This window comes from Chanodichthys erythropterus, chromosome 19 (assembly GCF_024489055.1).
Source record: "Chanodichthys erythropterus isolate Z2021 chromosome 19, ASM2448905v1, whole genome shotgun sequence".
Lineage (NCBI taxonomy): Eukaryota > Metazoa > Chordata > Actinopteri > Cypriniformes > Xenocyprididae > Chanodichthys > Chanodichthys erythropterus.
In genome coordinates this window covers 3,605,129-3,629,333 of record NC_090239.1, presented here as the reverse complement: position 1 = coordinate 3,629,333, position 24,205 = coordinate 3,605,129, and the positions used below count along the sequence as shown (strand labels likewise).

At 38.6% G+C, this 24,205-nt stretch overlaps 1 protein-coding gene across 8 annotated transcripts in view; it reads right to left on the bottom strand.

The window, feature by feature from the left end:
* Positions 1 to 24,205, bottom strand: part of dock1 (dedicator of cytokinesis 1) — a 273,581-nt gene that overhangs the window by 99,629 nt on the left and 149,747 nt on the right. For all 8 annotated transcript variants that reach the window (XM_067368773.1, XM_067368774.1, XM_067368776.1 and 5 more), the window contains one exon: positions 73 to 174. In XM_067368773.1, coding sequence (XP_067224874.1) covers positions 73 to 174 — 102 coding nt within the window. The remainder of the gene's footprint in view (positions 1 to 72; positions 175 to 24,205) is intronic.

Genomic DNA, 24,205 nt, shown 5'->3' with positions numbered 1-24,205 from the left:
AATGTCTGTCTGGGAAATGTCTCTATGTGGGTGTAAAGAGTTCCTCAAAGTTTTTGTTGGCATAGAACTCACCACCACGTCTGTGCGCATCTTCCCAAAGGTGCTGATGAGGTGGGCGTAGTGATAGTCGTCCATCTGCCGCAGAGTGGCGGTCATACAGGCTACAAAACTGCCCTGCGAGGAGACAGACATACAGCTGATCAGTGACAGTAAAACACCTAGAGCACCTGTCAGTCAAACACTGACAATTCATGTCAGGACCAAAGAACTGCTGTTAAAGTGTCATAAACCCTTCAAAAAGAACCAAACTGCCAGGGACTTCACAGAGAAACACAACATCATGAAACAGTGCAATAATTCCAGAAAGGATCTCTCATTAACACCGTTTCTGACAGAAAGTAATGTGGTGAACAGTGAGTGTTTGACATCAATATTTCTCCAATCTGATTACAGTAGTGAGAAACACACAGTGGGAATCTAATGATTCTTCCACTTTCCCACAAATGGGAATTGGGACCAATATAACATGCAATTAACCAGAAACCAATTGCTAAGAAATGAAGCAGAGGAGAAAAACTCATTTAAAATTCAAAACACAACAAAAAGGCAGTCAAACACCTCTAAACAAGCAGTGGGAATCAAACCTGCACAGCTTTTTAGAAAATGTCACAATACCTGCTGAGGAAATTAACTTGGTATTCAAATGTCATTTACGTAACATCAAGAGACAGTTAAAAACTTCATAACCTACACATAAATACATAACCTCTTACACAATAAAACCTGAAAATAAACTATAAGCAAACAAAGGCACGGGTTCATTAAATAATGTATCCATTATAGTTGAGGACATTGACGTTGTTAAGAGTATCTCACAAAGCATCATTGCAATATTTCAAGCCAAAATGTAATTAAAAAATAATTGCAAGACGATGGTTTTAGGACAGGATGATTTTCAAAACACCTTAATGGTTTAAAAATAGGCTCTGGTTTCCTTATGCAATAACCATTTCTTCTCTCTCTCTTGATCTTCTTTTTCAAAAATAGTTGAACTGAAAGGGTCAGTGAGAGGGTAGAAAATTGGAAATTAAGGTTTTGATGGAAAGAAAAAAAATGATTAACGTTATGAGTACATTCAAGAGGGGAAAATAATAATTATATATGTAAACGTGTAGCAGTCCTATTAGTTTGCAGCCATCTAAGAGAAGGAAGGACGTTTCCAAAAGAGTCCACATGAACAAACACTTAACAGCAACCAGCCTCATATGAAGCCTTTGCACTTTGAAAGTGTGACCGGGGCTATTCTGCGTTTCCTCAGCTTGATTTTCATTTGCGAGTCTTTCCTGCAGCGGTAATTAGGTCTGGCCTACATAACTCAGCAGAAACACAGCGCATGTTCATCACAAGATTCCCCTCTTTTTCTCTCTCTCCATCTCACCTTATGGAGGAAATACTGTTGTTCTGCAGAATGTAAGAGGTAAAACTGGGGTCTTCTGTAAAATATGGATGCTTAACATATTTACATAATAGTAGGAAATACATTACAAAGTTGCACCATTTCAGAGGCTGGACTGCACTAAGTTTATTTTCCACGCTGTGTAAAGACAGTAAACACAGTTAGCCTGGAGGGAGAGATTAGGGCCTCGTCGTTCTGCTAATGTGGTTCGATAGCTAATATTTATGTTTACTGAACATCCTATCTGAGCCTTTGTGTTTGAACAGGACTCATAATGACCGGCATCACACACGACACAATATCAATGTCAAGATGCTCCACCATATCATTTACTCACCTAACTATTAACTTATACTTGGAAAATACATACTTTCATGCACTTAAAACCTTAAGTGTGTCCCAGACTCACATTAAAGATAAATATAATAATTATACTTATGAAACACATTACAAAAAGAGATCTGACACCTTACACTGATACACAGACTAAAAGGTAAGAGGAGATAAAACAGGAGATGAAGGACAACCGACAAAGGTTAGTCCTCATTACATTAATATTTAAAGAATAAATGAGTATGACATGAGCGATATGGTTGATGGACGATTGTGAGTCATGAATGGAAGCGCTGGCAGAAGAAGCCTCAGTAACTCAGAGCCAGAACCACGCAGCCAAAACTGAATTAAAGTACGAGTGTCTGAACCAGCAGCCATTCACGTCTGCAATCACTGACACGCGGATATCCGTGTGTCCTGCTGTGAGATGAGGAGTGAGGAATAATAACTCTCACTCACTCCCTTCAGCATTTGTAAGCATGCCATTATTCCCGATGAAAGATCCTGGTACTTTACTAGAATATAACAGCTTCCTGCTGTGCAATACACATGGAGGAATTACACATGATTACGTTTCTCTGCAGTGGAGTCCTTCAGTCACCTGATTGCACTTTAGTCAAGATCTGACACAAGACAAAACCTCTACATTAGATAGAACCTGTCCAATCTCTCTCTCTCACTCACTCACTCACTCACTCACTCACTCACTCACTCACTCACTCACTCACTCACTCACTCACTCACTCACTCACTCACTCACTCACGGACGGACGGACGGACAGATGGATGGACAAATGCACAGATAGACAAGAATAAATGGATGATGAACGGATGAATAGATAGATGGATAATAGATGGATGATGGATGATGGATGGACAGACAGATGTATAGATGGACAGATGCTTGGGCAGATGGACGAATGGATGGACAGACAGAAGGATGGATGGATGGATGGATGGATGGATGGATGGATGGACAGACAGACGGACAGATGGATGATGGATGGACAGATGGATGGACAGACAGACAGAGAGAGTGATAGATGATGGATGGATAAATGAATGGGTGAGATGAAGGAATGGAGAGAAGGAAGGTGATAAAATAGATAGATGAAAGGAAGGTAAGAAAAAAATGGAATGAGTGAAAAATTATGAAAGAAAAAATGAATGGATGGATGGAAAATAAACAGATGAATCAAAGGATGGAAAAATAATTGAAAAGAATGGATGGACAGACAGACATATAGAAGAATGATGATGGACAGATGGGTGAATGGATGGATGGATGGATGGATGGACAGACGGACAAACAGACGATGGATGGATGATACACAGATGGATGAACGAAGGGACATATAGACTGATGGATGGACAGATGCACGGATAGAAAAGAATAAATGGATGATGGATGGATTAATAGATAGATGGATGATGGATGGACAGAAAGAAGGATGGATGGACAGATGTATAGAAGAATGATGGGTGAATGGGCGAATGGATGGATAGATGGATGGATGGACAGACAGACAGAGAGAGGGATAGATGATGGATAGATAAATGGATGGATGAGATGAAGAAATGGAGAAGGAAGGAGATAAAATAGATAGATGAAATGAAGGTAAAAAAAATGGAATGAATGAAAAAATATGAAATAAAAAATGAATGGATGGATGGATGGAAAATAAACAGATGAATCAAAGGATGGAAAAATAATTGAAAAGAATGGAAGATAATGATGGATGAATGGAATAAATAAATGAATTAAAGAAAAAATAAAGGAATGGAAGAAAATAATGATGAATAGAACAACAATTAGACAGATGGATGGGTGGAAAATTGAAAGTATTCAGAACTGCATCTCCCAGACTGACATTAACATAATGAATTAATGGTGATATGATGGAAAAGGCTTTTAATCATGTGTTAAAGTTTAGATGACAGGCCTCCTCCCTCCATCTCTCTCTCTCCGAGCGGACGGGAATCCTGCAGCCGCTGCCGAAGGGGCGATTCACTCACATCTCAGCAGACAGAGACAAAGGCAGCATCCTCTAAGGTTCATCTCTCCCTTCATCTGTGTTGTGCTCCTCAGCCCGTTACCATGGAAACTGTTTTCTTAAGGAGGTCGATCAAATAAAAGTCAGAGAGAAAGAATGAGATCTTGCTTGAGAGTTTCCCCAACTTCAGCTCCAGAGATTCCTCAAGGTCAGTCTGTTCCAGACGGCAACGGCTGCGGTTCACTCTGCTTAACACGAGGAGCCAATCAACCACACATCATAACAGCAAAAAAAAAAAAAAAAAAAAGTATATGGGAGTGGCCAACACCTTTGAAAGCCATTCAGAAAACTAGCCAATTTTAACATAAATCAATTACACCACCTTTAACCAAAACAGAAAATATAGCTGCAAGCAAATCTGTAAACAACAAATGAGAATTGTACACCTGCAGAACAAAACTGCCATTGTATAGCATCATTCACAGACACAATCTGGCAACTTCGCTGTGAATGTCAATTAATGCTGCAGCTTTTATGGTCAGAAATCCCAAGGCTGACGTTGAATGGAATTCATCATTATCCCAAAAAGCTCTATAATGTATGCACACTTCAAAAAGTCAAAGTATGCCATCTGGGTAGTTTTAGAATACTATTTTCAAGATGCAGTACAAAAAAAAGCAGAAAAAAAGCAGAAAAAAAAAAAAAAAAAAAAAAAAAAAGGAATGGACGTGAAAAAATAAAATGTGCGCCCGGCTGAACATCTTTCACATCTAATGGTTTAGTATTCTTGCTTCAGGTCGAGACAGTTTTATTACAGCGCTGGAGCATGTTCATTTACAGCTAAATCACACTAATTAAATAATGGCTCTGTCAGTTACAAATGGAGCCGCTAAGACAGAATCCCTGTCCGCTTAACGGAAGACAGGCCGCTCCTGAAGAGACACCAGCAGGAGCCTGGAAACATCTGGAGCAGCAGCATCTGTGTGACACGCGAACGTCTGACGCGGCAGGAAAAGCCCCTTACAGGAGAAGTGCACACGAGGCAGCTCTGCAAGAACTAGAGAGACTGCATACAAGACTAAGCTGCAAAAAGGATTCGTTCAGAAATCATATGGTTATTGATGTCATAAATATGAGCACATTCACACATTTGCACTGCTGAGGGATCCATTACAGATGAATGTTTTGCTAAAAATCAATATGAAACAAATATAACAAATTAGAAAAAAGGACAGAAAATGGTCGTGAAAAATGAAATAACGCCTGTTTTGGTGCAAGAAATCATTACTATTACTATTATTGGACTTCAGGGAAAAAATAAAATGTTAATGTAGAAAATGGGCCACTGAATTTGTAATGGATGTCTGGTGTTTATACATCAGCATCTGCAGTCTGTTTCTACCAAACAAAACCCCTGGTTTACATTTGTTTTCAAAGGTGCATGATCAATAATCCAGATGGAACATAAATATCTACAGATACTTCAGACTAACCCATTTGCCAAATGAGATGTGTGGAAATGTGGAAAAGTTTTTTGCAATATTACAGACTGTGAAGGGAGCTGTCAGAGATAGAGACCATCAAAAGCGTGACTCGACAGACACAAGGCTGACTGACTCACTGTCAATCAAGTTGCTCGCTCACTCACTCACTCACTCACTCACTCACTCACTCACTCACTCACTCACTCACTCACTCACTCACTCACTCACTCACTCACTCACTCACTCACTCACTCACTCACTCACTCACTCACTCACTCACTCACTCACTCACTCACTCCCAACATGAGGGAAAGGAATGATGTCTGGCATCAGAGCAGATCTTAGCAGCTCGTGTTTTAAGCTCCTAATTAAGCCAGCGGGGATGCGGTTTGTAAACGGCAAGAGAGCTGATGCTCGTCTGAGAAAGATTCTCACGTAACAGATTACACCACATGCACCTGCTGACGGTCATTATTATGCCGCAGGACAAAATACACTCACAGTGTTAGGTCACTATTGACTGATCTATAAAAAACTAATTTCATTAGCACATGCTTTTATCCAAAGTGACTTACAGAACACATTACTCAAGTGTACGAGGGTGATGGATCATATATCCAGTGTTTTATTGAGATACTATTATACTTTTTTAAATATTTTCAGTTTATATTTTCAGTTTTAAAGGGGACATATTGTGCAAAACTCACTTTTATAAGGCGTTTGAACACCAATGTGTGTCTGCAATGTGCGAGAAAAACCAGCCTATAATAGTAAAAATCCACTCATTCGTTTTTTATAATTCCCATAATTTAAAAGCAGTCTCTTCAAATAAGCTCATCCAGATTCCCCCCTACGATGACATCATTGTAAGGAGAAGCCCCGCCCACAGCTGGTGATGATCTGCCCTTTTAGCATAGACAGTCCTGAGTGAGAAGTCCACCATTTCTGTATCCTCACTGTAGCAGCTGGAGCTGCACAATGTCTGCGCCAAAGAGGCATTACAACAAGTGTTGTGTTTTGGGCAATGAACATAAGAGTTATGATAAGACTCCTGCCATCTGAGTCACTGAGGACATTGTGGTTAAATTTCATTTTCAATTAAATGTCCTGAATAAATTCGGCAAAGTCTTAGTCATTTGCGCTGGACTGCTTCACAAACGAGGTTCTTTTCAACACTGGATTTTCACAAAGGTTGATTCTGAAACATGTAAGGCTGAACACCACTATTTCTGACATTTTCAGTTCGTGAGATTGTCTTGTTTTGTTGTTGCCAGTATGTCGGAGGATGAGCTCTTGAAGCTCCGCCTTCTTGAAAGGGGGCCAGGATCAGCGGTCGCGTTAATTCCGGAATTTTTTTTTTTTGCAGTGATGGAAAAATCCGATGGCCATCCGTCATTTTGACAGATTACACTGAGGCTGATGTAACTTGTAACGTGATACAGATTTTGGTAAGCTACTGTCTATGGCAACATATTTTCTGATGTTCATTCATGTTTATTTCGTTCTGTAAAGTAGTAAAGAAGAAGGGATGTGATGATCGCATTTACTCATGATCCACGACAACAGTTCAAGATGAAAACTGAAAAGTGACGCAGAGTCTTTGTTCAACTTTCTTTTCATAATATAAATAAATGCATAGCCTAGGCCCATTTGCTTATCCTGTAAGATCGTGAATAAAAATGAAAATATGGATGAAAAAAAAACTATTAAACATCTTATTATCATTTAAATCTAAAAATTAAAATGACTGGTAATAATTGCTTATGACGGAATTTTTACTATCCTCTCCGAAAGTCTAACGTGACCTCTGGCCGGGACACACAAAAATGACGTGTTTTTACAAAAGAACAATATCTAGCTAATTGAATATGTTAGAGCTTTCATGACTTTCCAGGCCGGCAAAAAATTCCTGGTTTGGTTTGACTGTATGGTCAAAGCTGTCAAGCGTAGAGTATTGCACAATGAAAGCACAATCAAATTAGCCAAAATTATTTAATAAACCAACACACAATGTGGAGAACTGAGGATTCTGCAGACAAAGAAAATCTGGGGGTGTTAACATCACAACAGATACTATAGAGCTGCTATAGAGGTGTTGACAGGTACGTATGAAGCCGTGAGTGTGTATGCGTGTCAGAAGATCAAAGCCGTTTGTTCGGGAAACTGAATATAGATGGTCCTCAGTGAGTTTCACATGCTTTGATTTCAGTCATGATGGTTGGGCAAGACCTGTGGAATAAGGGCATAATCGTGTTACACAAAGGTTGAAAAAAAAAAAAAAAAACATGAAAAATGTGAAAAAAAATGTGTGTGTACATAGAGCAAAAGAACCACAAAACTGAAGAAAATAATGATAGAACTGATGCTGATTCAACAAAATCCATGCAAAGGAGAGAGTTGTCAAACCTCAAGGAGGCCATACGGTGGTGTGGCATTACAAGCGGCTAGGACAATAAAAATCAATATGTGCCGCGTCAGCAGAATGTATTTTCCTCCAAGTGTCCCTTATGAGAGCAGATTGAAAAATAAAGCAAAGAAAAATATGAATATAGAAAGAAACGCTGTGTAGATGAACCAGACTATCACTGGGCAACCCTTAAATAGATGGTTCACAGAAAAATAGCATCATTTAAATCACCCTAATGTCATTTCATACCTGTATGACCTTCTTTCTCCCATCAAACCCAAAGAATGAATATCTCCACGGGGTACAATGTTCTTCAAAATATCTTCCTTTGTGTTCAGCAGGTTTGAACGACATAAGGGTGAGGGAATGTTCTCAAGGAGATCTTGCTAAAATGTCTCAAACAAAACTCTAGCTTTGAATATATTTCATAAACTTTCTCAGAAAGTTCTTCCTCAGAAACAACTTTCCCAGTAGACTGATAAAACCTTTGTTTTGCTGTAAGTCTATCTGAAATAACCAAAATAATGTGGTGACGTGATCTGAAACTATAATGTGATAAAGACTTGGAACTACTTCATAATCATTTAGTTACAGAAACAGTCGCATTAGAATGTCTATCAGCCAACCAGAATCAAGTATTCAACATAACCATGGTATAAAAAGGAATGTGGTATGTCAGAATGCCACAACTGACCAATCAGTGTTCCAGAGATCCAAATAATAAATAAATGCAAAAGCCAAGATAAATGAGGTTAACACACACACAGACACACACAAACTCAATGGTTTGGGGTAAGTAGTTTTCTGTTTTGTTCTTTTTTTCCCCCTTTTATTCAGGAGGGACATATTGATTAAAGGGGTGGTTGATTATGATTTCACTTTTTAACTTTAGTTAGTGTGTAATATTGCTGTTTGAGCATAAACAACATCTGCAAAAGTTACAGCGCTGAAAGTTCAATGCAAATGGAGATATTTTCTTTTACAGAATTCTCTGATTAAGGATTACAACAAATGGCTGGTAGGGACTACAACGAGCTTCTTCCCAGGTTGGTGACATCACAAACCCCAGAATTTACATAAACCCCGCCCCCGATAACATGCAACAAAGGGGGTGAGGACATGTTGGGCTGCTTTAGGGTGCGTTCACACTTGTAGTTCGGTTCGTTTGGTTCATTTGGTCCGGACCAAAGAAGAAAAAACACATTTAGTCCTGGTCCGGTTAGCGTTCACATTGGCAATTTTATCACCGAACCAAAAGATACCGAACCTAAAGGCATAGGGATATATTCACAACCTGATTGGTCGGATTTTATGACGTTTTGCCTATTTTGAGACAGAACTTACCGAACATCCAAAACAATGCTGTTTGCTGAGGTAAATGCGCTCGTTGTGTGTGCGTAGCGGTGCGTAGCCTGCATGTGATGGTATTTTGGCCAGCTGGGAACTCGTGAAGAGCTTATAAAATGTGTAAAGTAGTCAAAACACCGGCGGGAATCCATCCGTCACACACACAAATGATCTGCTGCGTGGAGACGCGCGTCTGATGCCTGTGATGGGCAAACTCGCGACTATATGACGAGAAAAAACGACATGCGCGATGATTCTGTCCTTTTTAGGGTCTCGTCTTCCTGTTTTTGGTTCGGTTACATGTCTTTGGTCCGTGTTGCGTTCATATATCATTCGAGCCGCACCAGAGTTCATTTGGAAGCGGACCGAGACCCATCTTTTTAGCGGTCTCGTCCGCTTGTTTGGTGCGCACCATGGTTCGGATGGCAGCGTTCACATATGTTCAAATGAACCGCACTAACCGAGCAACCGCACCAGGGTTCGTTTTAATCGAGCCAAACATGACAAGTGTGAACATACCCTTAGAGAAGAGGAAGAGTTGTTGTAGTAGAGTGTTGTTGCCATGCCGTCATTTTACGCCGGACTGCTTCACAAACGAGGGTCAATTCAACACAAAAGATGAACATGACGGCACATGCTAGTGGATGAGTTGAATCAACTCCACAGCAACTACATCAATTTATCCACTAACCATTCAGAAACGTCTAAAAGTTGTAACTTCTTCCTGAGTCTCTCCATCAGTGTCGACTCCGGTTTGAACAATGTAAGGCTGAACACCGTTACTGACAATCCTCATTTTGGCTGCGTGAGATTCTCCAGCTTTGTTGTTGTTGAGCTGTTAAAGCTCCGCCCTCTTCTGGAAAGGGGGCGGGAGCAGCAGCTCATTTGCATTTAAAGGGACACACACAAAAACAGTGTGTTTTTGCTCACACCCAAATAGTGGCAAATTTGACAAGCTATAATACATGATCTGTGGGGGATTTTGAGCTGAAACTACACAGACACATTCTGGAGACACCAGAGACTTATATTACATCTTTAAAAAGGGTCATTATAGGTCCCCTTTAAAAGTTGTTTAAATTTTTTCTTTTAAAAACAATTTTATAAAACAATTTTTTTTAATTTTATAATTAAAATATTGAAAGCAAAAATAACAGAAATGTAAAAAAAAAAAAAAAAATGCAGATCTTACTGCTACTATGTAAATCAGCAGGTCACCACATGACCTAAAGCTGGATTTTCCTGGCAATTTCCCTCCTCTCTCTCTCTGCTTTGCTGTCTTCCACCCCGCCTCCTCTCCCTCTCTCTCTCTCTCTCTCTCTCTCTCTCTCTGTGTGTGTGTGTCACTGGCTCTCGGGTCTCTCAGTTCTTAGAGCGGCTGGTTCAGGATGGATGTCTCATGTGCGCAGATGCCATCGCTGAGCCCTGGACCCCACTGCATCCCGTCGGCAGTGTGCGCGTGAGTGTGTGAGAGTGTGTGTGTGTGTGTATGCGTGTGTGTGAGAGTGTGTCGCGGGGGAGCGCCGGACGGGTGAAGACGCGTGCGAGTTTGCGTGTGTGTTTTGGGGCAGATCTCAGTGGAATCTCTCACGCTGGATGTGTAAGGATCACGGGAGGACAGACTGACCGTACGTGCGCCCTCACAGAGAAACTTCCAGCATGGCAGACCCTCTCTCTGGACTCACATCAGTTCTCATGCCCTGACGGACCGCTGCTGTGCTGAGAGGGAAGACATGTGCTGGTCATCTCTCCCTCACCTTCATCATCATCATCATCACCACTGATCCGTGTCTGGAGGTGAGTCTCTTCCTCTACATTTGAGCTCAGGTCTGGACTCATAATCACCTTTAACCTCCTGGAAATTTACATTTAATCATTTCAGCTGGAAAATTCTCAATCTTAATGCTGAGAGAAAACACAAATTCACAAGTAACTTGAGCATAAAATTTTATTTTAAAAAAAAAAAAAAAAAAAAAAAGGCAAGTGCTGCATTGAAGAACCTGATCAGAACAAACACGCCTAGATCATCTGATCCTGTGGCGTTTCAATGCTTCAAATCATCAGATCCTGTGGGTCCTCGCAATGCTTCATTTAGCATTATTATAATCTTTTTATTTCAACCCACGCAGAGAGAGACTCACAGAGAGAGAGCTTATGGTGGTCTGAACTGTAAAACACTCGCTGGATTTAGAAACTGTGTTTTCAGGCTGTAGGTTAAATCATGGACAGGATTAAAGGACTAGTTCATTCAAAAACGAACATTTGGGCATCATTTTCTTACCCTCGTGTCATTTCAAATCTGTATGACTTTTGTTTCTGTTTTTTGTCCGTGAAACACAAAAAGAGATGTTTAGCTGAATGTTTATGCTGCCCTTTCCCATACAGTGAAATGAACAGGAACAGAAGCTGTTGACCTCCAAAAAAGGACAAAAAGCACCAGAAAAGTAGTTGTGCATTATAATTTTTGTGACCCAAATTTAAACTGTTATGCACTAAAGTCTTCTCTATTGTACACAACCTGTCAAAAGTGTGGAATCATTGCAATTTTTACATGTTTTTTTGAAAGAAGTCTCTTCTGCCCATCAAGGCTGCATTTATTTGATCAAGAATACAGAGATATTGTTGAATATTATATTTTAAAATAATGTTTTCTATTTAAATACATTTTAAAATGTAATTTATTCCTGAGATGGCAAAGCTGAATTTTCAGCATCATTAATCCAGTCTTCAGTGTTTTTACAACAGCCATTACTTCAGATTTTTCAGAATTTAATACTTTCATTCGTCACATTAAATTGCTCAAAAGTGACAGTAAAGACATGTATCATAATGTTACAACTAGAGCTGCACGATTCTAGATAATTTTATTTTTATTTTTTTTTTCAAACAGAGATTATGATTCTCCCACAATTCTGAATAGACAGCTAAAAAATATATGTAAATATGTAATTTACTAGAGGTTCTGACAAAGGTCATTGCTGTAGTCTATTTTTATTACTAAAAATAAAAAAAAAATCGGTTTGAATGAATGATTCAATGACTCACTAAAAAAATAGTTTCAAAACTTTTTTTTTAAACAGTCACTTATCGCCACCTACTGGTGTAATGATTCAATTAAAACAGTCATTATTTGAAGAGCCATGTAACTTTATACAGGTGATTTCTTCTATTTTGATCGCTTCCGTAGACATCAGTGTTTATATATCCGAACCATAAACTTTTATCCCAGTTCTTCTGTGATAATATGAATATTTTTAACAGAAATAATGATACAGAGTGCTTAAAGGACTGTTTGTGAAGCTGTTTTATAGCTATACATGACAACTGGATCAGTGACAGCATCAACACAGATTTGAATGTTCTGGTGTGATTTCAAAGTTAACAGACAAGTGAATCATTGTCATTTAGGAATGCGATAGCGTGGGTGTTTGAACTTTTATTGATTAATCGTGCAGCACTAGTTACAACAGATTTCTATTTCAAATAAATTGTTCTTTTGATCTTTGTATTAAATCAAAGAATCCTGATTAATTGTTATTTCCAACATAAATTTTCAAATGCCACTAATGTATATTCAAATACACCTTATCAAGACCTGGTGCGTGGAAAGACTGTCGTCAATGACGCCAAACATCATTGGTTCTTGCGTGTCTCATAATAGCAAATGAGTTTGGAGAGCTACAGCGGTCGCTAGATGTTTTCATTAAACAGCAACAGAAAAAGAGCTGCGTAAACATTCTGCATTATGTTCCAGAAAACAAATCAAGTCATACAGGTTAACAGAAACATGAAGGCGAGTAAATGATGACAAGATTCAGAATTTTGGGTAAACTATTTCTTTAAGTGTCAGTGGCTCAACAGGCCTGATGAAAGCCCCATAAGAAGAGCATAATGGAGATAAATAATACTGCCTGTTAGCGCTGGAGACCACTTCAGTGCTCGGGACACAAACCCACCAGCCACACGTGAGTCAAATGCTCACGAACGCACACTTTGCTCAGACAAGCAGGACATTCTAGTGTAGAAACACTTTCATATATAAAACACAGAGAGAGGGAGAGAGAGAGAGACTGTGTGAGAGGAAAAAGTTATCTGAGTTTAAAGTCTCAGAATTTGGCACAGAAAGTAAATCTGTGGCCCTACATCATAGCTGCACTTGAGATGCATTAAGAATCATTTTGCAATCGGATCGTGACTCTGAGTCGTGAGGTGCCTAAAGTCTTATTCTTCACCTGTCTGACACACAAAAACAGCAGCAGCACTGGCCGAGAGGAAGCCAGATGTTGTCTTTCATGTGGTAATGGGTTTATTACGAGTCTGTTCGCTCACTGTACAAATGCAGAGAGGGAGATAGATCACAACATGCCTGGAATACTGAAGAGACTCATGAGTCCATTACAGCCTCCTCAACAGTCTGCAAAGACTGACATAACACTTCAGCATTTGATATGCCAATCTCTGCTTTTTCAACAGACTTTTGATGTGAGGCATGGTCCACATCACAACTACTTTGGCTAAGAACTGCCCACTTAGACAGGAAGAAACCATCTATGTCAAAGGCTCTTTTTGTGATGTTAGGGTTTTTTTTCTCCAGATAATTCTGATAAATATAAACATATAGGCATCTAATGTATGTGCTATTAAGTGCATCAAACTAAATTCTGATTTTCATATCTACCTATTTATCCATCTATCCATCCTGCTGGGTCATTTGTGGTCAAAGCATTCATAAGGCAACATTTCCAGCTACACAAGCTTGATTCATGTGTTGAAATATGTCGACAATATATTGTCAGAATTGCTGCAAATGCTCTATGGTCTTCTACAGTCAGTTTTCTCCATCAGACCAACAACTGCCATGACAGAGCGTCAGTTTAAAGAGAATCTAGCCATGCAAGTTAGTTAAGGTAGTTACTGTTGACATGTTTATAGCAGCTACCTGAAACCCCTTCTAAGAAACACGTCAGATGAACCTGAAGCTATACTCTTAAAAATTGAAAGCTCCAAAAGAACCTTTCAGTGAACGGCTCTTAAAACAACAATTTTTTTTTTTCTTTGTGAACCCTTTTCCACTATAAAGACCCTTTTTCAGAATGGAAAGGTTCTATGGATGTTAAAGGTTCTTCATGGAACCATTAATGCCAATAAAGAACATATATCAGGAATGTCATCAGCTAAAGACAAAAAAGAAGGAAAATCTGACACCATGCTATTGTACTGTAAAAAACAAAGTACATAATACAATACAATATATGTTATGATAAAAGTTGTTTTTATTTTATTATATATTTTTTTATTATTATTGAAAATCCTAATTTCTTTGCTTTCACCATTGAGCATTTATTTTTGTGGAAAACCATATGGAGACCTTCATGCTTCTCTTTGTTGAGAACAGATTTATAAATGATTCTAATTGCAAATTTAGGAAGACGGTTGGCACGTTGTGTTACCAAATCCAAATTATAAGCGACTCAAACACAGCACTTGCAGGGCAGCATTTATTGTGAGTCGAAACTGAAAATGAACACAGTGCTATGCTTTACTCTGAAAAATGCAGCGCATTAGACTATATATTTATATAATAAAATCACAACTGTTGCAATATGATGACTGCACTAAGTCATAATCACATTCTCACAACCATGTATCATCAAAATTCATTAAAAAAAGTTACCGGGCAACTGGAAAGTAACAGAGTCAACGGCGATTTTTACTCTCATTTGACGATGTGAACCCTGGCTAACAAGCTAAGGGTGTCCTGCAGATGGCGCTGCGAGCTTGAAGGTCTGTCAATAGCAATCTGTGCAAATAAATGTATTAGTAAATGTAACATTTTGCAGTTTATTTAGGCCCCATCAAGATTTCAATCATCATACAGTAACCAACTCCCCACCTCCCAACCATTTTTTTCTTGGACTTATGCAATTCACATGGTCACTTTTATGGCAGGGAAAATACAAAAATCTGTATAAAATACAGAAAAATCACATCCCTGCTTTATTTTTAAGAGTGTAGCCAAATAGTATGGCATTCATGCAGTTTTGCACATGCCTAGTAAAAACCAGGATGGATAGCATGAAGAGCACAAAGATAATGCATTTATCCACCTTGTGTGTATCTAAGAACACACGAACAAACACACACGATGCATGTTCTGCTTAGCTGGTCTTCCAGCAGCAACCAATTTACAGACTAGACATCTGCACCACTGCACACCTTAATAAAACACACTGCACATTAAACATCACAGGTAATGTCCTTTAGCTAAAATGAGTTATTTCAATGTATAGCTAGAGGACATTTACACAAGGCATCTCTCATTCTTCCTGCCTGATCTCACTATCTCTGCCTTTTTCTGTGAAATATGAGTGGTGTGGGTAATGGAAGCTGCACCCCACTGTCTGAAACTCCACAGAGAGCCTCTCCATGACATTCACTGACAGACAGAGAGATAGCGGCTGGTTAATGCACTGCAGAAGAGTTACATATGATTCCGTACACTCTCCTGAGCAGCAAAGTCTTTGTTAAACATCGAAAGGAACCCTATTCAAAAAGGTTTAAGCATCATTTATCAGGTGGTATATGCTGGTATTATTTGTGTGTGTGTGTGTGTGTAAAGCTCTGGGGTGAGATGTTTTACTACTCAGCATTGAGTCAGATACAGTTCCCCGAACACCAGCGACTTCCTCAAAATACTGCAGGTCTATCAGAGCTGAATACTAAATAGAGTAAAAGCTCTCAGCAAAGCCAGAGAAGGAATGCGTTCAGGGTCAGCGGGGCATCTCAGGACCTGACTCCAATGGATGCTTTGATTCATTTCCAGCTATTACACTTTCATTTGAAACGTTTATTGTTAACATTAAGAAACATTGTCAGATTATATAATGCTTTTAAACCTATATGCATACTAATCGTTGTCAATGGCATGACACTTTGGTTCATTAATTAACATATTTAGATCTGTTAATACAGAAATGCATAACAGCGTTTTGTGCATCACTCTGCCGAATCTTTACCTGTGTTGTGATCTCGCAGTCTGAACTGAATGTGATGAGATCAAGAGAAAGAGATCATGTACAGCTAATAGTCTTTCCACATCTTTCTATTGATTTGTCCCCATGAGCTGCACACAAACATATCTAGTGTATACAGCACAATTGGCATAGTCCAATTCACGAACAAATGACTCTTATGAGCAGATCTATTTAATGAATTATTCAACTTACAAATCCATCCATCCATCCATCCATCCATCCATCCATCCATCCATCCATCCATCCATCCATCCATCCATCCATCCATCCGTCCATCCAACATCTGCATTCTAAGTTAAAATGTCATTTTACTTTCATTAATGAATGTTCATATTTTAAACATGATCTATTGACTGTTTGCAAATGAAAGTGATCCATTCATCCATCATATCATTAATTTATGTACACAGCAATAGTCAGAAATGTCTCAATGCTACAGAGCTTCAATGAGATCATGCAGCTGACCTTAATGGTTGATGAATGTGGCTTTAAAGGTCTAAGTAGCAGGGCAAATCTGATCTCTCAGCTCTCAGAGCAGTAAAGCCAGAGTTTAAAGAGTCTTCTCCACCTGAGAGTAACACTTTACAGACAGGCTAAAGAGACGCATCTAATGGAACGAGGCCAAACACACTAACTCCAGATGAAATGACAGCAATGCATCATTAAAATGCTCCAGCGTCAGGGAGATACAATTATTAGAAGCACAGTCCTCTAATAGCAGCCGTTCAGATGGACGGGCTCATCTTATGGCATTAGAGAAACGATTAACGCACAAAAGATTTGACTCTATACACTGGTTTTAATGCAGCAGGGATCACACACACACAAACACTATAGTAGAGTCTGACTATATCCTCTATACCATCACAAACACAACGTTATTCTGTGCATATCTGTAGTCCAGCACTCACATACAAATGCACAAAATAATTCCAATTTATTCATACATTGTTTAAAACAGTCATGCATTCAATTTAATCACTATAACTCTGGTGATAGTGGCCCCATGTCAGTCCATCCATCCATCCATGTTCAAATTAAACCAAGATGTAAACTAAGAGTATTTAAAAAAAAAAAAAAAAAAAAAAAAAATGACAAAGTACATTTTCCACACCTTTAACTAAATTAGTCCTTGAATATGATTTCACTTTTTAACTTTGTTTAGTTAGTGTGTAGTGTTGTTGTAAACAACATCTGCAAAGTTACAGTGCTCAAAGTTCAATGCAAAGGGAGATATTTTCACAAACCCCAAAATTTAAATTAGAGATTATCCAGCTTTATTGTTGTTGAGCAACCGAAGCATAAGCTGTTAAAGCTCCGCCCTCTTCTGGAAAGGGGGCCGGCAGCAGCAGCAGCTCATTTGCATTTAAAGGGACACACAACAAAACACCATGTTTTTGCTCACACCCAAACAGGGGCAAATTTGACAAGCTACAATAAATGATCTGTGGGGAATTTTGAGCTGAAACTACACAGACACATTCTGGGGACACCAGAGACTTATATTACATATTGTGAAAGGGGCATTATAGGTCCCCTTTAATGACATATACTCATTTTCATTATATGCACCACCATATCAACTGTAGATAATACAATTACAGTGCCATAGAAATAATTAATAATATTTAATAGTTTAATTTATCACGCATGTGTTTACAAAAATATTTAAATAAATTAAAAATGCCACATGAAGACTATTCTGAGAGAACATTTAACATAATAGCAGTATTCAAATGCTATTAAATCATGTCAGTAATACAATATGTATGAGTCATGAGAGAAGAAATTGATGGTTTGGTTGACATGATTGCTTCCCTGATTGATAAAAACATACCCTTTTAGAACTCCCATTTCTGATGAAAAGCCCTGAAAATAGAGATAAATATTTTAGTAATTGCCTGCTCATATTACATATTACAAGTGCAGTATGAACTTCAGTTTTATATCTGAACAGGCCATGTTCTGAGAAAGCACACTAATAACCTGGAGGGGAAATCACCAGGAGAAAACCGACCAGACAAACCAAATAAATAAATAAAATAAATGCAGCAGCTAAAGCCGGATTAGGGTGAGCTCTCCTCTCGGCCTCCACATGCTCTATAGAAGTGCCACACTTTCATTTGTTCCTGCAGTGTTTTAGGACACCCTGTGCTCAAACAACACCTCGTCCTGTCAGGAGATAAAGAAAGAAATAAACCAGGAGAGGGATTTCCTCTATTATTAAAACTTGCAGACGTAGGAGCATGCATATGAAATATGACCTGATGTTCCTGTAGAATGCTATTAGACTTCCATATTAACGCATTTGATTTTATTTGTTATCAACCCGAAAGCACATTCGCTACATGCACAATAATAGATGGCTATCGAAAATGTATTCTTGTGGAAAACAGCCAGATCACATGAAAGGCCTCAATCATTAAGAGTGCAGAAATGGATCACAAGCTGCATGAGCTGCAGGTAAACAAAGGAGAAGCATATGCAGGTTCTGCATGTCATCTCAGTCCAGAAACTCGAGAAACAAAAGCATCAGCTTCCCAAATGCCATAATTTACAGTACTTGCTGTTCACACTCAATATTATATTGTTTTGTTTGTTTGTTTCTTTGTTTTTTCTGCAAAACACAGTGTCCAAACTCTTTTCCATAATTTACCGTGAGAAAAAAAGAAAAGAAAAAAAGACAAAGTAGCATAAAACCATAAAAAGCAAGCATAAAAAGTCCATAAGACCTACATTTAAGTAATTCAATGAAAATATTGGCATTCAAATGAGTAGTCAATGGCATCTTTTAAACATAAAATCATTATATATATATATATATATATATATATATATATATATATATATATATATATATATATATATATATATATATATATATATATATATATATATATATATATATATATATAATTTTTTTTTTTGTTTTGTTTTTAAACACCTGAGTGTGAAGTTATTGAAAATAAATATATTGTATATGGCATTTAAGGTTAAGATGATGTGTCAGATGAATGATTCTGTTAAGCAAAGTTTCCAGCAAGAAGTTTCTGACCAGGTCCTGTTCTTTTTGTTGTAAGTCAAATGAGCCAGATTACTGCGAGTCTCCCCTTTTGTGTTTAATGGCTCTTGGAGCCCCTGTCCCATTCTTTGAATAGTTATGCTGATTGGATTAGGACTTGCGGCACTCTAGAGTCTGGGACAGGTTCCTATACCTGGATACTTCATTTGCATGCTTTGTTTAAGGTTGTCAGCGAGGTGATTTGTTTCCATTTCTAAGCACTCGCCCCTAAAATCTACATAAACTACAATGTACACTGCCTTAGTAGATCTGATGACTGCAGCAACCAACAGTACATGTTCTCAATAAAGAATTCTGCTGAAGATAAGTCTCCTGGTCTTTGCTTCTGAGTTTCCTACAGTAGGAAGAGAAAGTAAATAATAAAGGATGTAGAGAGAGAGAGAGAGAGAGAGAGAGAGAGAGAGAGAGAGAGAGAGAGAGAGAGAGAGAGAGAGAGAGAGAGAGAGAGAGAGAGAGAGAGAGAGAGAGAGAGAGAGAGAGAGAGATTCTAGGGTCTCAGATGACAGTTTCCAGGTCACTTAACTTATATTTTTTGGCAAAAATAAGCCGACTAGCAACAGAGGAGACAGAATGTCCATCCATCCGTCCGAGTGTATGTTTTCTCAGAAGACTGTGTGTTTGAAATACTGTAGTTAGTGTTTGCAAGAGGAAGCAGCAGTGTGAGGCAGATGAACATGTCACCAAGAAAAATGAAGACTTTGCTGTAATTCTTGTGCAAAATGTGAACGCAGAACCAGTGGTTTGGGTGACGTCGATGGCAGCTGCAGCGTAGGACTGTCTTACAACAAAAGCCTGCAGAGACATGACTGTGACTGAACAGATGTTTGTCTTTAATCGAAGACACATAAATGGCAGCGAGACTCGTACTTGGATACATGGCTCCGGGTCTGCACGCTTCAGATGACACATGATGGTCTAGCGCCGGCGCGCCAACAGTGATTACACTTCACTGAGAGCAGCACAACCTGCTGTGACTTCATAATTAAATATGCACTCAAATGGAGGTTAAATTGTTCACCGTAGCTGATGCCGTCCTTAATTCAGCTCAGATTAGTGCTGCTCTGCCTCTGTTTGCATCATATAGGACACACAGGAGAAATAAACTACAATGAAACTTTCAGAAGAATTAGTGCTTACCTGTGCAAAACTCACAGCCACAAAGCAAGAGCGAAAGGGAAAGGTTGTTAACTTGCTAGATGCCAAAGTTTATGTAATGTACAGGTTATGTAAATCAAGGAAAAATTCACAATAGAAGAATTTCAAATCATGTGAATGAATTTTGAATTTTATTTGCCGCATCCAATAGAAAGTTGAATTGAAATTAAAATTGGAATGACAGAAAGACAAATTCACATGTAATGCATCCTGGGAGACAAAGTCTTCCTCCATGCAGAGCCACAAAACATAACTTATTGAATATGATAAAAATATATAACTAATGGCATTTGGCAACTTTGGCATTTGGGGTTTAATGTATGACCAACAATCTATGTTTTCGAATTTCCTACGGTGGTTACTAACGTTTTCGAAGATATTTGCGAACGTTGTTTTAAAGCTAAATCGCAACGCTGCACAAACCATAAGGCGAAACCTAGCATGTTAGGTATCGTTGAACTCAGCAATGATTCAAGAATCTAAGTAGATGACTCCTATGAAAATAAGTCAACCACATCAAGTTATGAGCATATGAATGTTTGATTTCAGCACTAGGTGGAACTGTCTCAAAACTTATCAGGCTCCTTGTGCTGATGACCAATACTGAGTTTCCTAATGATAAGATAATGCATTCAAAAAATACAGCATTTTGCTACAAAATGGCTGATGCCCAAAATGACTGATATGGTCAAATTGGATATCATTCAACTCGGCATGCTGCCCTGACTCTAACAACCTGAATCCAATTGGAAGTTCGGAAGATATAAGAAAAAGTAGCCATTTTTGCCATCTCCGGATCAGTAGGTGGTGCTGTGCCAAAACACAGCATGTAGCCTCATGCTTGTGATGACATGTACCAAGTTTGGTCAGAATATGCTAAAGTGCTGTGGAGACATAGCCATGCGTCCAATTCGGCATGCTCTTTTTCAAATTTGTTTGTGTGTTATTCGAGTATGGTTGGGTTTATCAAATAGATTTGATAACTTTTGCCAGCATAGTCTGAAGATGATCGGATTTGATTTTCATGAAAATTAGAGAAGCCGTCTAGGACAGGGGGTCCCAACCACATTCCTGGAGGCCCCCCAACACTGCGTCTCCTTAATCAAACACACCTGATTCAGATCATCAGCTCATTAGTAGAGACTCAAAGACCTGAAATGGGTGTCTCCTTTGTCTGACACATGCAAAATGTGCAGTGTTGGGGGCCTCCAGGAAGGTGGTTGAAGGAGTTCCAAAATGGCAGGTCTGCCATAGACTCCCAGAGTGGAAGAAGAAGAATAAGAACGGCAACGGATACAACAGGTGCCATCGCAACTTTGGTGCTTGGCCCCTAATAATAATAATAACAAACAGCAAGGGTTGTGGCTTGGTTTAAAGAATCACCAGTAGCAAGAGTTATTTTTGCCATTGCAAACAACACTAATGAAACCAGTATGTAAATAAACCCACTTTATTAGGTTTACCATCTTCCACCTTTCATTTCAAGGTCTTCAAAGATAAAGATGCTTTTCAAGAGCTCAGGTTGACAAAGACCAGGAAGCCCCTTAAAATACCCTTTCTAAGGCAGAAAACCACTCGGCTGTTGCTATGATACCACAATATCAAACACGAGGCAACTGTGAGAATAATAATTTGATGAATTAATTCTTTAGAGTCTTATGTAAATAAAGTCGCGACTTGTTGTTTACATAATCCCAGGGCTGTTAATGATTCTTTGGGGGACTTGAGCTGTCGGCAATACCCTTTCTGATTAATTGAGTTGGAAATGCATTTGGGACGGGCTTTCCCTGACAACCGGGTTACACTAGCAATACATCACATTCAGAAGTGAGTGGGAAAGAGGAGGAGGAGAAGGAGGAGATGCCTACAATGTTTAGTCGACTGCAGATTGGATTTCAAGTATTAATACAATCCCATGATTCCTAGCACCTGCACTGATCTTGTTTGTGTGTTGTTGAACAGCCAAGCATGAGTTTGGGTCCTGTATTGAAGGTTTGTGATGATGTCTCCAGTTCACATCGATCTCGAACAGGTGTTGAAGATGGGTAGTCAGCGAGGGCCTGTTATCACTGGTTTCTCTCTCCTTCCTCAAGGCCCTTAACAAATGATTTAGAGTAATAGACATAATCCAATAGTGCAGAGAGCATTAGAGACGTTCAACATGACACTCCTGCAGAAATGCAGCTAAGTAACTCTGAGATCAACGTGAAGAGGTATCCCAGACTCTATTACATTAGATATTATTGGATCCCGAGAACATATCCCGTTCTTGTATGGACTTCTATTTCCTGCTGTCTACCCTTGTCTGCAAGAAAACCAGTGAAGATCAATTTTAGCAGTCATTTGAAGGGTTAGTGATTTGAAGAAACATGTACTGTACCACACCATCTATGCTACAGAGTCAAATGGTTCCTTAAATCATGTGACTTAAGAAGAGGTCTGTTGTTATTTTAAGAAATCAGACATGGAACAGAGTTGGAAAAAAGCATGCCATGTCACAAGGTCATGCTTTTTTTAAAAATTGTTTCCTAAGGTGCACTTATGTTAGTATGTCAATTTAGAAATAAAAGGCCATTTACTACCCTGGTTTTAGACCTTTGATTTGAACGCTCTTTTGGAAGTGGCATGTCTGCTGTGAGACTTTAATGTAAACACCCACTGCTGTAATTGGCTAAGATCTTTGCATATGAAATAAGTATTACATGTGGAACTCTTTCGAAAACCTTTTTTACTACTACTACGGCTGTTGAGATTAATGAATCATGAAAAGAAATGATTATAGCATTATATTTAGCATGTAGCCAGTGACAGACATGAATGCAGTGATTTCGTCATTGCAACTCGATTTCTGCACTCTCACGAATGCTTTCATCATAGCCAACAGTGCAAACAGAGTCCACAACGCTGAATTTATTTATTTATTTATTTATTATAATATGCTGATTTATAATATGCTCAAGAAACATTTCTTATTATCATCATTAGTGCTGAAAACAGTTGTGCTGCTCATTGTTACTGTGGAAACCATGATTTCCACATTTTCTTTTTAGGATTCTTGGATGAACAATGTTTTACTGGCCACATTTGATCAATGTAATGCATCTTTGCTGAATAAAAGTATTCATTTCTTTTTTTGTAGGTAAGATTAAAGGACTACATGCTAAATGCTTCAGAGGAGAACTAGAACACAAGAGACTGTTCTACGAGATAAAACCAAAGATATCCTAGGCCACACTAAAGGTTTAAAGCTGCTGCTTCATACGGTTCCTATCTGTAGTTGTGAATCTCTCATATTTGAAAGACAAGGTTACTGGAGTGAAAATCAGATTTGGTTCAAGAGTCCTGGGTTACTGTTTTCAGATATCAACCATCTTGAGTAATGTTACCCGTCACTGCAAACTTAACAATCAAACTGTAACGTTGATGAAAGAGAGTCATTCTCCTGTTTGTATATCTCATTGCATAACTATCTTTCCCTTCCTGTGGAAGAAGAAAACAAATCTATAACAGAGTCAAACAAAAAGCAGCCAGAAAAAATATGGATGTGCAAAAGTACATCTTGTCATGATGGACTAGTCAGTGAGTTGTGTGAAAAGCTAGTTGGTTTTAAGGAAAACTGATATAATTAGGCCGATTCATGTCCAAAACACAGTATGACCCATTCTTGTGTTCAATAACAGCTCAATAAAAAAAGGCAAGAGAAAAGAACAGAACTGGTCTCAAGATGAGTTTTTAAAATTATTTTTACTCTCTTATATGTGCCCCATAGACCTGCCCTTTAACTTCACAAAACCATTATTCACACACATACACATACACACACACACACACACACACACACACACACACACACACACACACACACACACACACACACACACACACAAAAAAAGACCTACTGATTATCATCCAT